Source organism: Alosa sapidissima, chromosome 1 (genome assembly GCF_018492685.1).
Source record: "Alosa sapidissima isolate fAloSap1 chromosome 1, fAloSap1.pri, whole genome shotgun sequence".
In the NCBI taxonomy this organism is placed as follows: Eukaryota; Metazoa; Chordata; class Actinopteri; order Clupeiformes; family Clupeidae; genus Alosa; species Alosa sapidissima.
Genome location: NC_055957.1, coordinates 13,707,047 through 13,723,978, shown reverse-complemented (window position 1 = coordinate 13,723,978; position 16,932 = coordinate 13,707,047). Strand labels below are relative to the sequence as shown.

The 16,932-nt window shown below is 41.7% G+C and overlaps 1 protein-coding gene across 4 annotated transcripts in view; it reads left to right on the top strand.

The window, feature by feature from the left end:
• Positions 1–16,932, top strand: part of astn1 (astrotactin 1) — a 180,363-nt gene that overhangs the window by 13,391 nt on the left and 150,040 nt on the right. For all 4 annotated transcript variants that reach the window (XM_042106793.1, XM_042106789.1, XM_042106781.1 and 1 more), the window contains exon 2: positions 16,674–16,861. In XM_042106793.1, coding sequence (XP_041962727.1) covers positions 16,674–16,861 — 188 coding nt within the window. The remainder of the gene's footprint in view (positions 1–16,673; positions 16,862–16,932) is intronic.

The window sequence follows — 16,932 nt, the reverse complement described above, 5'->3', positions numbered from 1 at the left end:
TGTCTGTTTGACCAATGCCATCTGGTCTGAGTGGGGGTTTTGTAAGTCCAACATCCTGTTATATTCTATAAGCACATTATGCAAGAGGAGATATGATTTTGAATTCAAACACAACCTTGTATTTTGATTTTATTTTTGAGCCTCTGTATAACTGTTACTGATTAAAATGTTACCCTTTGAACACAGAGTGCTCCTAAAGAACCTAAGAAGTTAATTTGTAGAATTATTCCCAGGTGGAGCTTATCGCCTCACACCTTTTTGTCAAGCAATTTTGTGTCACGTTCCCTGGCCAGGGTACAGATTTTTCTGACATGTTGCTCGCTAATCAACAAACGCCTCACTGCTTTCCAAGTGGCATTTTTAAAGGTGTTTATTATCGGCCAACTGCTGCTTTTGCATTGCTGCCAAAGTTGGAGTGCCGCTTGGTAATGCCTCAGTAAAGCACTAGGCAGGAGGGGAAGTGCTTTATTATGTTTTGTCTTGAAAGGTAGTGACTTCAAGCTGTGAGCAGTAATAAATGTGGGTCAGAGTGTAGCCTCTTGGTCCATATCCCCAGGAAATTGTTTCCTCAGCCATTGGGGTATTGTTGTCATGGTCTCGATACAATCAGGTAAAAGGTTTTGTTTATTTTTGGTCACGTATGAGCTCCTCACTAAGCTTAGGGGCTCTTTTTGACTGGGAATGCTTAGGTGACTGACAGTCTTGTCACATCTTGTCCTAATTTAGCTAGATATACTATATACCCAAGGGAGCTGGTTTATCAGAAAAAAAATATTCAAATCTGTCAGCACATCTTGCATCTGTATTGGATGGCAGCCATTTTGGCGAAGGAATATCACAATTAAGGTAATACATTGAAAAACTATCAGGCATAGTTGGCATTTAATTCTGTTTTGAGGAAATAGCTTCATGCTGTTGGGTAAAATGCCCTCTAAATGAAGCAAACCAAGTGGGAACAGGAGAAAGAAGGCGGTTTATTATTAAAGAAAACATTATTTCCCTGTGTTAAAGAGACAGATGCACATATATCCCTGTAGCTATATAAGAAGACCAAGCAGGTTTGTGATTTCCCAATGGTGTGGTACTGGTGCATTTTATTGGCTTTGCCGTGTATTTTGATGCTGCCAGGGCATCTCAAAGCCCTGGTCTACTTAAGCCGCCAGCAGAAAACCGATGCTTGGCAGGGGGCTTCATCGGCCTGCTCCCTGAGAGGTCTAACACGACTGCTAGCATGGAAGAATGACACGTTGCATTCAGAAGAGAGCTACATTAAGATACATGGCCATAAGCGTGTTGGCTAGCCATGTAGAGAACTCCGTCTCACTAACCACAGAGAGGGGCATCAACTCTGAAGATAAGCTAAGTTAGACTCCCATTAGAGAGCCTGGTGCTTAGGCTGTGTGTCACATTTTTCTTCTTCTTCTGTTTTAATTATTACTGTTCCCCTGTCGCTGGAGTTGTATGTTAGCGACGGTTGGTGTCGTACATCAGCGGCTCCCTCTGCATATATTTAAATTTACCATCAGGTGCCCTGCCATCATGGGGCAGAGACTTGGCAGGGGCTTGGCGCTCAGCTAGAAGGTTAAACCCATAATCGTAGATCACCGGACATTAGGCCATTACGCTCCCAGTGTCCCAGCGCTCGTCAGGCATGCCGCGTGGAAGAGAACAAGCCATGCCGTAGAGTGGGTCAGACATCATCACTTACACTGTGGCTTTTTTCAGAGGCGGTGTGGTGTGTGTGTTGGGGTGTGTGTTGGGGTGTGTGTGTGTGGGTGGGTGGGGGTGGGGTAGGTATGTGTGTGTGTGTGTGGGGGGGGGGGGGGGGGTTGCGTTGCTCCTTTCATGAATATTTAAACTATTGTTGCACTTGGAGCCGCATGCCTTCTATATTCTGATACAATATCCCACTTAAAAGCCCTTTGTAACCTACATTTTGAGAGCAGGGAATGTGTTAAGAACTGCTATCGTCTCCCTTTATGAGAGTCCTCACCACCACCCACCCACCCACCCCAACAACCGGCACTGACACACACACACACACACACACTCACACTCACTCACACTCACACACACACACACACACACACACACACACACACTCACACTCACACTCACACATACACACACACACACACACACACACACACACACACTCACACACACACACACACACACACTGTATGACAGACCTCCCCGCTGTCACTCTTATCATTAGATTTAAGAAAGCAAACACTCTTTCGGTGGCCATATGCGGCGACAGATGTCATCCTGCTGCCCCCGAGGAGGAAGACTGATGACCTGTCTGTGCTACTGAGGCTGAGAGATTGTGGTTTGGTGTGGGGTGAGGGTGTGTGTGTGTGTGGGGGGGGGGGGGGGCATTTGCATTCTCTGCATGCCCTTCATCCAAGATTCATTCATCGCCAGAATGTTCCGGAGTCTCAGACGCACGCACCTGTCATAGGGCCCCCCCTTTGGTTAGCTGTGCTGAGGAGAAAAAAAGCGGCCTGCGCAGGGTTGTCTTTGCAATTACGAATGTGGCAGATGTATCAGAGAATTTATTTTCAGGATTTGTTTCAAAAATGCAAAATGGTGCTTGTTGTGCCTCCCTCTGACAGCACACAGAGCTGTTTCTCCCAAGGCTAGCACATTAATATAAATGTATTTTCCCTAACGGTTCCGGTACAAAGGTACAGACATTCTTTGGAGCGTTTTGTCATACATGAACCTCTGCTCATCCATCTTCTTATGTGTGAATCATAACTTTGATGGTAAATCCAACATACTTTGTTCTAGCTGCAGGCTAGCGCTGACAAACTAATTGCTGACAGAAGCAGTTAGACATATTGGTCATCAAGTCATGAACTCTTTGAGTAACACAACGTGGATTGTACATTCATCCCTAAGCAGTTTACTTATCAACCCTAAATTGTCTGTCCTGATATCATAAGAAAACCCACAGAGTATAGTCCACATAAAGTACTACAAGCCATCCCTGTAAAATGCTTGTCATGTGTTGGGGTGACATGGCAACTCTGAAATAGATAGTTATTTATGAATGAATGTCACTTGAAAATGTCACTTGAAAATGCCTAGGAACATCTCACACTGATTAGGGCATATGGTAATACACACGAACATGCTAGCATGATAATCACACAGGACATCTTTTATTTATGACTGTTGTCCATCATTAATGCACAAAAGAAAAACAGCCTGCAAAGCTGGTTTAAAAAGTTATGGTTTAATTACTCTTTCAAAGAAAATGTTGTTACACGATCACACAAACAGGTGGCTAAAATGAAAGTTCAGTTTAGTCAGAACTGGTACAAGACCAGCCACTCATGGAGGGGCTTAGCAATATGACTCCCTTGGTGCAGTGCAGATCTATATTTTAAGACGTTATAATTAATTCTAATTTTATTATGTGAGTCATCTCTGAAAGACATTTCCTCCGCCTGCCTGCCGTTGGAGCGAGCGGGGCTCTGGAGGAAGACTGCAAGACGAGGCTCCATCAATAATACAGGAAACAGGACTAATCTCATCTGCTCATGTGACATTAGATTCTCTCTTGTGGGCTGTCCTCAAGGAGCAATAGCGCAATCAAAATCAATACTGCCACTTCCACTACTACTACTACTACTACTACTACAATTAATACTACTACAACTAGCAATGACGCTAATAGTAATGACAATAATAATAACCATCATCATCATCTAGTGTGTGTATTGTAAGAGAGATATGCCTTTTAGAGCAGTGGTTCTCAAATGGGGGTACGCAAAATTGTAATATAATTGTCATATATTTATATATGTATATTTAAAAAAAAAAAAAAAAAAAAAAAAAAAAATATATATATATATGTTTTAAGTCTTTTTTTCTCAACTAAAAATGCTTTGCGCTGGTTAGGGGGTACTTTGCTGAAAAAATATTTCACAGGGGGTACATCACTGAAAAAAGGTTGAGAACCACTGTTTTAGAGCATTATCTACTGAATAAGAATGTGATGTTCCGTGTCATGTGTTTCCACCTATGAAATGGAACAATGTGTTCTTACAGTGTACAAGTGCTCCTGTACCCAGACCGGAAAATGGCATATAAAAGCTTTGCTACCCTCATCCCTGATAGCAGGACAAGGGTTTTGTAATCATGTCTCTCTCTCTCTCTCTCTCTGTGTGTGTGTGTGTGTGTGTGTGTGTGTGTGTGTGTGTCTCCAGTCTCCACTCACATCACTTAAGAACTACTTGTCTGATTTCCTTCACATTTTCACACAAGGTAGATGATCATCCAAATCAGCATTCGGATGCAGACAATGGGGTTTCATATTCTTTACTGACCAATTATGGGGCTGACGGTCTGCAGCCACTTCTGTGCTCTTCTTGCCATTCAAATTCAAAGGCATTTCTGTTATTGTCAGTGCAAAATGTCAGACTGGTTTTGTTAATAAAAGTCATTAATCACCATCACATCACATCACATCACACATCAGTGACACAGAAGAAATCCAGAGTTTTGTGTAGGTAGAGTGTGATTATGGTATACGTGTATAAGATTACATGAAAGTAAAGTCTTTGAGACATGGTGCACTGTGGCTCTGCTGTGTGTGCAGTGCGGGTCAGTTCACCATTCCTTTCCCTCATGTAAACTCTCTCAAGTAGAACAGGGTACACTTTCAATTTCCTTAATATTAGAGTGTCACAGTTGGACAAATTTAATCTTGGACTAATCTAAAGTCTCATTTGGAATGAATTGCCCTCCGCTTAGTCAGGGCATGTGAATGATTTCAGACTTTCTTAATAGCAATTTATCATCAAGAGGAGGCTATTCCACTGCTCTGAATTTATTCTTACTTTTAAGCTAATATAAAACAATTATTAGGTAAGGGAGGATGTTGCATACTGAGAAAAAAATAGTAGCTACAATTTAAAAAACTTTTTTAGTTTGATGATTCAGTTGATAGTTGTTCAGTTTACTTTGTTCTTCATGGGTAATTGTCATGTTACTGAGGAACTGAGGAGTCATACTGTCTCTAAACAGGATTTTGCAAAAGCTACTGGCCCAGTTTCCATACAACTTAGTTGAAAGATGAAACCTGGGCAAGGAAGAGCCCATTCCATATTTGAGCAGATCCAATCCCTAGGGTGAAGCCACACATTTAGTCTCACTATTGCTAATGTTGAAACAGGGTCTGTGCATCTAGTTACTGAAGCCACACATTTAGTCTCACTATTGCTAATGTTGAAACAGGGTCTGTGCATCTAGTTACTGAAGCCAAACATTTAGTCTCACTATTGCTAATGTTGAAACAGGGTCTGTGCATCTAGTTACTGAAGCCACACATTTAGTCTCACTATTGCTAATGTTGAAACAGGGTCTGTGCATCTAGTTACTGAAGCCACACATTTAGTCTCACTATTGCTAATGTTGAAACAGGGTCTGTGCATCTAGTTAAGTTTATCTCAGTAGGTAGAATGGTGAAAAGCTGTTGATCTGGTAACTGTCATACCCAGGTAATCTCAATACACAAATATGAAATTGGTGTTTCTACCTTGGTCCAATGATTTTTTAAGGTACTTTCTTTGTGACCATGCTCACACTGGACAGTGTTTCAGTGTTTCTGGTCACGTTTTACTGTAATTGGACATTTATTTAGTTGTTTTACCCAGCATTGCCAAAAATAGGGATGGAAAATCTATACTGTGATATTGTGACGTTTCCGCTAATTATGTCATCATAACGCTAAATCCTACATTTCTTGTCAACTTCAGCCAGTTAAAACTACTGCAATTACAGCAGGCTTGTGCAAAATTCCAGAATTGAATTGAAACTGGCTCTTTAATTCCAATTCTATTCTTGAATTTCACTTGCATTTCAATTAAGGTAGCAAACAGGAAGCAGAATTGCAATTCGAATTGTGCACAACCCTGAATTACAGTAATTTAGCTAACGAGATAATCACTACTCTCCACCATCTATCTCACCTCATGTCTGAGGCTGACTACGCTCTTTGTTATATATATATAGTTTCATCTCACTTGACAAATCTTTAAAACGGACACTAGTATATAAATCTTTAAAACGGACACTAGTATATAAATAAATAAAACGGACACTAGTATATAAATAAATGATTCCTCCTTTTTGCCCTTTTAGGTGTATTTCTGGGGTACAGGAGATGAGGGTCAGCAGAGGTTTTGGTCATTACCGGTATTCATTTTATTTTTGGTGGAAAAGTAGCAGGGATCTCTGTGTGTATGTATGTGCGTGTGTCGTGTGTTTGTGTGTGTGTGTGTGTGTGTGTGTGTGTGTGTGTGTGTGTGTGTGGGTGATCGTGCAAAAGGGGGAGTAAACAGGAGGATATAAACACACACAGGGAGATCGGGCATGTTTTTATTTTGAAAAGCAGAGCAGAACAACAACATGTGAACATGTTTGCAGATACACAAGAATCACGGAGACAGGATTTTTGGAGTTGCTGAATAAATTAGAAAAAGAAAGCAAAATAAAACAAACAATCCACACAGCAGTAGTTAGGAGAGAGTGCATTGGGCACACAAGTGTGAAGCCATCGCCAGACTAGGTTAAGCAGATGCATAGTGACCAGCAGCCTTGAACCCGTGACTGAATCATAACTATGCTGAAACGTAATGTAACAGCATGCCCTCTGGTTTAATATTGGCCAACAATATGCAGTAAATGTTTTAACTTTTTAATACTGGGTTGAGTCTAACCGTCAAATTTTTGCTCAAACTTCCTTCCTGGGTAGGGCAGACAAACACAGTGGTTATGACTATTTAACCTTTGGATCACTTTGCCCACTATAGTAGAATACATAGAAGGCAAAATAGTGTTGTTTGGTGTGTGTGCTACAGTGTAGTTTTTAGCAGGCGTAGCTCTCAGATATGACTTTATTGCCTGAGCTACACAAGCTAGTGGTGGGTTAATTTAGGTATAGCGAGGAGTGGCACTAAGATGAGCTGGAGGAGCCATATGTGTGATATGAGTACATTGGTTCTGCCATTAATCCAGCCATCAGCAGGGGGCATTGAGACCTCCTGGAGACATCATTTGGGTATGTCCTTGAAATCTCTACCCAAGACAAATTAGTAGATTCTGTGAAGCTGCATGCATTACATCCGGATCAAGCTTATGCGTCTCGCGCACGCACCCACGCACGCATGCACACACACAGACACACACACACACACACACACACACACACACACACACACACACACACACACACACACACACACACACACACACACCTCTACCTCTCTGTGGTAGGACTAATTACATTAGTTTTTACTTGAAATTTATACCCAAGAATGTCTCACAACTCATAACCCATGCTTTACACACACACACACACACACACACACACACACACTACCCGCACTCTTCATCAAGATGCTAACAGAAGTACCTCTCTCTCTCTCTCAGGCAAGTGTCCTGTGTGTGTGTGTGTGTGTGTGTGTGTGTGTGTGGTGTGTGTGTGTGTGTGTGTGTGTGTGTGTGTGTGTGTGTGTTGTTCAGCACAAGGTGCCCCGTCGGGCTGCCGAGCTGGCCGCTGGCCGATTAGCAATGCAGATGTGTCTTAATTGAACCAGTGGCACACTGCGTGGCCAGGCGGGGGACGGTGGATAAGCAGACCGCCCGCCTCCGCCTCTCCTCCATCACCTACAGCCGTGTGGATGTGAGGCTGGAGCCCCACAAGCAGAGTGGCCGCTAGGCAGCAGAGCCTTCACTGCCCCCCTCCCGTCTCTCATGGTGGGGTAAACAGATCAGGGTCCGGATATGAATGAGGTCTTATGCAGGTCTCCATTTGTTTCAGATGAGTTAATTAAGCCATCTAATATACTTAATTCTCCATGTCTGCACCCCTTAATCATACAATTACATCCAGTGGATATGATATCTTTGGGATCTGTGATCATTTGCATGCTATACATAGCTATGGGTTTTGGGATGTTTTGGCTTTGGGCGAATTTCATTTGTATTTTCAGTTTTGTTGCTATTGAGGGTTATTGATTAGGTAATGATTGTGTATTGATTTACATGCCATCAACTGGAGAAGAACCTCTGACCATGTTGTGTTCACCAATCAAAACTGACAAAGGTCATGCATCCCGTGAGATTAATGATAATGAGGCATGATGTATTTATCATGCCACAATTTGGCAGACTCTACTGTGTTCTAAAGCGTCAACTAATATGCGGGATAGAAAGAGATTGCATGTCTGCGTGCACTATTCTATGTTATGGAGACATTTTGCACTAGCAAGTTTACAATGAGCACAACAAATGGTTAACTGCCGTAATGTCATATTAAAGAAATGGGATAACAGAGTTTTCCTTTGGGAGTTCAGTTGCTTCAAACAGCTGGAGTATTTGCATAATTTATAGTCAACTTGCTTGTGAGGTAGATCAACTTTAATCAGCCCTCACATGCGGAGTCTGCTACCTGAATGCTCAAGAAACAGGAAAAAAATGCATCACTTGCAGTACTTTGTCAGTACTGGAGTTGTGCATCCATATTTCTGTCAGAATAATTTGTTTTGCTCTGCACCGCTGTTGTCAAGGGAGACTCGAGCCTGTTCCTTTTTTTCTGATTAATTTGCAAGATTAATACAGAAAATGACCTGCGACTGTAATAGTGGTAATACATTTTGGTTTTGGTGCTGTCGTTAGGGTTGCAAATGTCTGTTTCTCTCCCACCCTTCCTGTTGCATGTGATGTATAGCATGAATAAAAGCCGCTGAGGAATATCCTTCAGCAGTGCGGTCTGTTGCCGTCTTTGTGGAAAGAGTCATTGGAATTGCCGTGGGTCTGTGTCAGACGCAGCTCCATTTTGTAAATGTCATAGATGTTTTTTTTTGTTCTCACAGTATGTGGTGGCGCTGCTCCTAACCAGACCACCTCCCCATCTTCTGTTGCCCCCACAGTTATTTATATGCAGCTGGTTAGATAGCTACAGAGGGTGGCAATGACAGCCGCCAGTGGCCAATGTCACAGCATTTTTGCTCAAATAAACAAAAAAAGTTTTAGCTATTTTTTTAAAATCTCCCACTGCTGTCAAAGATTTCATTTCATTGGCATGGCACTATTTTTGATTATGAATTGTATGCGGTAGAGACTTCAGAGGTCGGGAACTTCACAGTCCTCCATCTTTTCAAGCGGGGAATGTTGCTACGTGTGTTGTGCTGTGCAGCTCTCCTTAATCAGAGCCACAATAAACAGGAGATCTGAACCAGATAAATATAGAGGAAGACCTCACGAGCTCAGGAAGCCCTTGGGGAGTGCCGGCTGATATCAGATGTCACTAGAACATAAAACGGGATTCAATAAAGAGCCGTGCGTTAAGTGAGCAGGAAGCCCTCATTAGAAGCACTGCGGAAGCAAGAAAGGGGGAAATAATAAGGAAACGGAAAGAAGATGGGGAGCTAATGGCTGTTCTTCAGAGTGACAAGTCATGCAAGGTCTCTAAAGCCAGCATGCCATGCTGCCTATGGCCTGAGGTTCTCTCACTCTGAATATGTCTTTTTTTACAATCATGAAAGCATTCAAAATGAACACTCTGCATGCATTTGCATGAAGACATTTTTGGACATTTAACTTGGTAAAATGGTATGGTTATATTATGCTGATATGTACATCAGGGTTGACATTCTTTAATTAGTGTTTGGAATGATATGCAGATTCTATTAGACTGTATTGGAATGATATGCAGATTGGGTCTGCTCATGTCATGCCAGATAAATAGATCTTTATTAACTGAGCTGGGTATTGGAATTTCACATTCATTTTAGATATTTTCCATGTGCATTTTTCCTTGGAAGTAAATATTTTGTTACAGTGCAATGTATGATTAGTGATATGGTGTAGTTCAAGCAACTGCAATGTATAACTGCATTATGTGCATTTTTCCATGGAAGTGATTATTATTTTATAGTGCAATGTATGATTAGTGATATGGTGTAGTTCAAACAACTGCAATGTATAACTGCATTATGGTTTTAATTGTCTTGATGGGAGAAATGCCATGACATATTTGTCATACCATTTAAGAAACATTACTGCCACCATCATCATCATCACAGTCATCAGCATCAGCACCAGCATAAAAGGATTTAACAGGATTGTTAACATGATTTGTTTTGTATGAAAAGTGCCCTGATATGAAACGGCAAATACCAACTCAAAGGTCTGTCATACTAGAGAGGGAAGTTCTTTTGAACATCATTTGGTGAAGATTATTTCAGTTAATTTCCCCATCAGCTGGCCAGCGGCGACGTCGGCACTGTGCAACAAAAGACTGATGCGTGTACGGCTGTGCCCTGACTCCTTTTGCCTCAGCTCCACCACCGCTGCTGAGGCTCCTGCCACCACCACCGTTCCCCAAAGCCTTTCTGGGTTGATCCTGGGCTATTGTTAGACGCCAGCGATGGCCAAGGGCCTCGTCCGGAAAAAAAAGAGCATTGTCCATGACACCTCCAGGCCTCTCCTCTGCCCACGTGGGACTCTGCTTTTAAAGAGTCAGGAGCTGGAGTTGATCCCCCAAGGAAGGGAATCTCACAAGGGGCCATTGTGGGAGTCGTGCTAAAGCTATATAAGCCCGGAGCTGTGTAGGGCTTATTTTAACAACCTCGCCAGGGTCCCAGGGCTGATAAGATGAGAAGGGGAACTTTTAATTGGTGATCGTGTTGATTGCAGCTGTCCGAGCAGATGAATATTAACACCGTGCTGATGACAGCGGTAAGTGCTTAAGCATGTACCAACCAGGTAGATCTGCCGAGCGGAGCCTGACACAGGGGCACCTTAAAGAAATGGTTATGAAACCCGGTCACGAAAAAGCCCTTAGGTGCTCATAATGGGCTTTCGACAGAGCAAGTGCTTAGCAATTTCCCCTTTCCTACTGGGATTACCAAGTCAAAGGCTAGTTTTTATTGCAGCTGCATTTCATAGCTTTTGTCTGTCAAAAGTGAATAATTTTACATGTCGTTGCTTTTTAGATAATCCAGCTGCGATTCTGGCTATTTCCCAAACTGGCACGGTCAGCTGTGTATGACCAATGGAAAATTCTCACACGTTCCAAAGAGAACCCTGCTGTCGTGTTTGTCTCTGTGCTACAGGCTTTTTAGCGAAAGCTAAATTCATAGTTGGCCCCTCTGTGTGTCTATGATAAGATCCAGTGATTATACACAGTATATTGTAGCCTACAGTTTTGACAAGGATATGTTTGGCTGTAGTACAAAGTATGACAAGGCATATAACACAACCTTAGATGTGACATTTGGGGAGACATTTTAATGTGGATATGGAATAAGGAAGCCATTAATACTTACATGACTCTGTAAGTGATGTCCTGCCACCTTCTTCCAGATCTAAACACCACAGGATTCCATAATGTGATCCCTATAAATACTCTTCTTTAGTCTGCACAGTCAAACTTCTACCTTATCCTGCTGCAGCACCCATAGGGTGAAGGATCTCAGAGTGACAGGTCATAGTGAGAAGTCCTGAGGACTGGCAGAGTTAGCTTGCCTGGCCGCTAAGCTGTGCTCACTTAGCTTCCAGTCCCAGGGACGAAGAGAATCCATCACTATAGACTTTTGGCACAATTAGACAAGCAGGTTTCGCTGATATTGAGGTCCTGGGTTGACCATGATGAAATGCTCCTTTGGTACAGAAAGCATTTTTTTCTGAAATGGCACACGAAAAGAGTGACTGAAACTTACATATCCATGTTCATATTTAACCTGACCAGCTCTAAGATTGTTTCCGTACATAAGACAGGCCTTTTCACTCAACATTAAAATCTAATAAACTTCTTGGGCTGGATGTTGTAGGTGTTATGGTTTTAAGTGTGTGAGTGCGTGCATGTGTGCATGTGTGTGTATGTGTATCCGTGTATGTGATATTTTGTATCTTCTTGTATCTATTCTTGGATCTCAGTAGTAGATGTTAAGCAGTGTGGCATGCGAGTGAATGTCTTGCGCCTACTGAGCTGCAGTACACAGCTCTACACACGCACTTCCCACTGGATGGTTCACACAGAACGCTCATCCTTCCAGCTAATCAGAGGTGTCCAGCTTGCATGCTACAGTCCTTTAGGCTCCCTTTGACACATGCAGATGCAAATGCAAATGCATATACATAATCGTGCTCTATGTTTTCTGTGTTATTACGTGCACATACATGTATAATTATTCCGCCATATATCAGTGCACCAATGTTTTTGCAATTTTATGTTGCATGTAAATCATGCAGAAGTGGCTCACTTTGAAGAACATTGCAAGGTAATGAGCTTTAGAGAATGTTGATCAAATGATGTTTTCCTGTGCTTACCTTTTCACACAGCCTTTGGTTTTTCAAAGTCAAAGAACAACCCCCAAACTCCTGTGAAAAAATTGGCAGCCGGGAGAGTGTTTAGCATTGACCTGAGGAAACCACCTGTGATCCCTAAACCTTAACCTTGAAGTTTCTCCACTGATGTCCTCAAGGCTTAAGCCTGCACCTAATGATCCAACATGAAATATTAAACATGGCTTTAAAACTTTAACAAATTACCATTTGCTTGCCATCGCAGCCAATGCTATAAGTGTTACATCACTCTTTAAAACAGGTGTGACTTTGATTGATTGCTTAGGTTTTATCTCTATTCATGAGGAAAATTGGTGCAGGCAGTTGAAATATACCTTGAAACAAGCCTTTGGACATGGGATTGCATTTTGTCTGCCCATTACCGTACTCTCAAACAGTGAGCAATCAGCTTTTGTTGGACTGTGTCAGTGGCATTTGCCACCATGTTGTTTTTATGTTTCTCCGTCAGACAATTCATGAATTTATACAGATTCACATTTGAAAATGTGCTCATATTTTCATATTTTTGTTTGATTTTTAAACCACTTCCATCTTTATCGCTGAGATACCTGTTAGCATACCCGCAAACACACACTGACAGGGCGTGACAGTGAATATTAATGCAAATGTGCTTGCATTCTTATGAAGCTCATCTGAAACAGTGCCATTAGGCTTTTGTCAGTATTAATTTATAATTAGTATACAAAAATTACAAATCATGAACTTGCCAAAATGAGAAGAAATTTTGTATTTTGCATACAGATTTACAAGTTTTAGAGAAAAGCATTGATGTGAAATGGCACCCTCATGTATCAGTCTGATCCAGTGATTTTGCCCATTCTCCACTGCAGGCATTTTAACGAATTGCATCACCACATACTTTCAGACATATTATGAAACTTCAATGTTGACTTTCAGATGCAGGGGGATTTGAGGGGTTCGGCTTTTTTCTGACGGCAGAAATGTATATTTGAGCTTCCTCCCTCCCTCCCTCCCTCCCAGAGAGAGAGGGGGGATAGGAGTTAGGGTAGATGTGTTGGTGGGTGTGCGCGTGTGTGAGGGGGGCAGCTCTCGACACTGCATCAGGATGTGAGCGGAATAGAGCCAGATTTTCCATTTCTCTCACTTTCCCCCTTTTTCTCCCATTCTATGTTTGCTCCGGCTCCAGTATTTTCAGACGGATCGTTCCGGAGGACTGCAGCGTGGGCAGTCTGAAGACAAAAGGTCAAACGCACACGCTGTTTATGTACAGTGTGATGAACCGAGGCGTTGGGTGGCGAGCCGTGAAAAAAGAGGGCAAAAAAAAAACAAACGAGTTGATCTAAGGTCAAGATTAATACCAGCTATAGGAGCTTTCCTCAGTGGTTTACATAACTAATTAAATATGTTATGTACTTATGTACTTATAGTTAGAACATTATAGAGCTTGTTAGGTGATGGACCACTAATGCAGTCACAGTTATTCAGTTACCACAGGTCAGATGGTATCCAGTTGTGTTTTACACAACCCATTTCATATTGTCGACTTTCCAAGATAATGATTTTAGTGTCACACACGGCCACACCATGGTTTACATTTTTGTACATGCTCAGTACTTAGTGCCTATTTCTAATTAAAATAATGAATTTATATCAGTGAGTAGGCTACAACTAGATTGTGCAAGTCTGTTTTAAACTCTAGGGAAACATTGCATTCTATTCAGGCTTTGTCCTCAAAATGTAATGCAAAGGCTTGAGTTAATTTATTTATTTATGTCGGTGTCTATTTTGGAAGTGTGTGTTTGAGATCACAGTATGGGAGGGTAAAACAGCAGCCTGACAAACATGCTGACTTGGAGTTAGAGCATGGTGTGACATCTGCTAAGAGTGCCAATTAGAGGTCTAGAAAGTGTGATGGATACACACCCTCACCCACAAGCACACGCACTCGCTTCGTACCCTCCAAACAGGCAGACTTTACACATGTCCTACTTTCCAGAATAATGCATCTCAAACTGAGAGACTAGCGGTTTGAGAGAACACACAGTCCACAGAAGGATAGTCTCTTGGTTTTAGCATCAGCATCATGCTGCTTAAATGATTTAAGTTCCTCTTATTATTTTGGCTGGCCTCAGGCTAACAAAGTGAGGGTTTCTGTGTTCTTTTAGAGGTTTCTTTTTATTTGCAGTATCTGGAAAATCCTGTTTAATCTGAGTATTCTCCTCTGACTACAACCACGATGTTTCATTATTTTTACTCTAATACAGCAGGAACTTTTCTGCTCTTTAGACAGTTGATATTAACTGATTGTTTGGGCTGTTCAAGACTAAATTTAATTTACTTGTTTGATGATAAGAATTTATTATTATTATGCCTGCCTTGATAAGAAAGCAAGGCCTAAATGTGATATTTTTTAAAAGAAAAATAAAAATCTGCAAGAAATATGCTACCAAAAGTGTGAGTATAGTAAACTAGCACTGTCAGATCTAAGAACAGCTGCTATTATTTAAGCTAAAATAGTTACACTCATGCAATTCTCTGTGTGTTCTCCCATTAATAAAACTGTCATTCTGAAGTAGACCCAAGGGACTCTCTGCGAAATGTGTGCTGTCACATTAGTCAAGAGAATTTACATGTTGTTTAGAGCACAAAACGCTACTTAATTCTTCTGGAAGTGTTCCTTGCCTCATTTTAACACAGTGTTGGATGCACATAAATGACTGAGGCCTACTTGATTTTAATATTGTGCAAATATGCTGTGAGTGTGGAATACAATGTATTTGCTGCATGTAGTATTTACTATTGTACTCAAGGACATCAGGCTTCACAATAACTATGTGGCTGGCAACTAACCTTCTGAGCTTTTGAACTGGTGTGGGAACATACCTGCTTAGATGTCTATTTGCTGGGTGCCGTGTTCCTCATCGTGCCTTTTACCGAACAATTATGGCCCCAGATGAATTGACATTTTGACATTTCAGGCATTTTTATTACCCGGTTACAAATGCTTCTCTCTCTCTGCGACCTGTTAATGCTTTCTGTGTGCACAATCATGTTTTATTTGTAGGTTGTCTACAGGCTCAAAGTTCCTTTTTAAAGGCTTATGTGAAATTATCTGGATCCCAGGTGAATAGCTCATTATCCATGGCCTGCACACACCTTGTAGCCTGGCAACTATGGTACACTATTTTGTATTTTTCTCTATGTTTCCACCTTTCGAAATTTGCCCAAATTTACACCTTAATAGTGTATCAGCATGAAACTGTGTATCTGTCGAATAGAATGTGGGAATGAGGTGCATTTGAGCATCTTAACAAAACTCCATCTATGAAAATATTCAGCTGAAGATGAACAACAGCCTTTGCATTTGCATAGCACCGCATGTCGCTGCTAAGAGGGGATCCAGGATCATGTTTTCCCGTAATGCTGTCTGATGTGTCACTGTCTAAGCTTGTCAGTCTCTTATCTGATTCCCACAGTGTCATAATAGACAGTAATTTGCAGCTTTCAGACTTCGGTTATATAAAAAGTAAAGCAGAGACACCTTTCAGTTTATCCAAAATCTGAACAAGCCCTGAGGCCTACAAGGTCATCAGAAATAAATAAAAGCAAATACTTTGAGAATTACTTTTCAAATGTATTGCTTGAGAGAAGGTTGAGTGTTTATTTTGTTTGTTTGTTTTGTGTTTTGTGCACATTATTGGAAAAATGGAGCGTGGCAACATTTATGTTTGAAGCCTTTGTGCTTTTCATTCCATTTTTTTATTATTTGTTGTCAGGATTCACTGCTGCTTTTAGATAGCAGGTGGGCGGAGATATCTGAATGACCAATACCTTAGCCTATACACTAATGAGTTTTTGTACTCCACAATTTACCAGGCGATTTTGAGCAACTCCTTGAAATGAGACCCAAATGATTTTGGTGTGGTTGGTGGTAGTTCTATTGACAAAATGAAATGGAATTACTGACAACTTTTTGTAAGCGTTTGTACTTTTCATTTGGTACTTAGGATGTGAGGAAAGTCATGACAGCTCGGCTACATTTAGACATTCATTTAGACCTATATTCAGACTGATGGCCCCAGAGAGCTGAGCAAATCGGACATTTGTACTTTTCAGACAGCAGAGGACATTGTGGTGCATTAATACAATAGTATTAGGTAATACAACACTCTCAGCCTTGTTGCTAATGGACTGAATGACTATAAACTATGTAGACAAAAGTATTAGGATGCCTGCCATTACACTCACAGAACTCAATGACTTCCCATGCTAAATCCATAGGTACTGTATTAACATGGATTGGTTATCTGCTTTTTCTTTCGCAGAGATTTCTGGGAACTCGGAGGACATTCCTCTGGTGCGATGGCGACAGCAGTGGCTGGAGAACGGCACTCTGCTCTTCCACATCCACCACCAGGACGGCAGTCAGAACCTCCCGGGCCTGGCCGCCACAGACGACCCTGCCAGCGAGGCGGCCGAAGACGAGCTCCGCATCCTGCACATCTCTGTCATGGTACGGCCAGTATTCTCCCCTCTAGTCCGTCACAGCGTAGGTCAGTCTGCCAGCTGAGGATCCATAGAGAA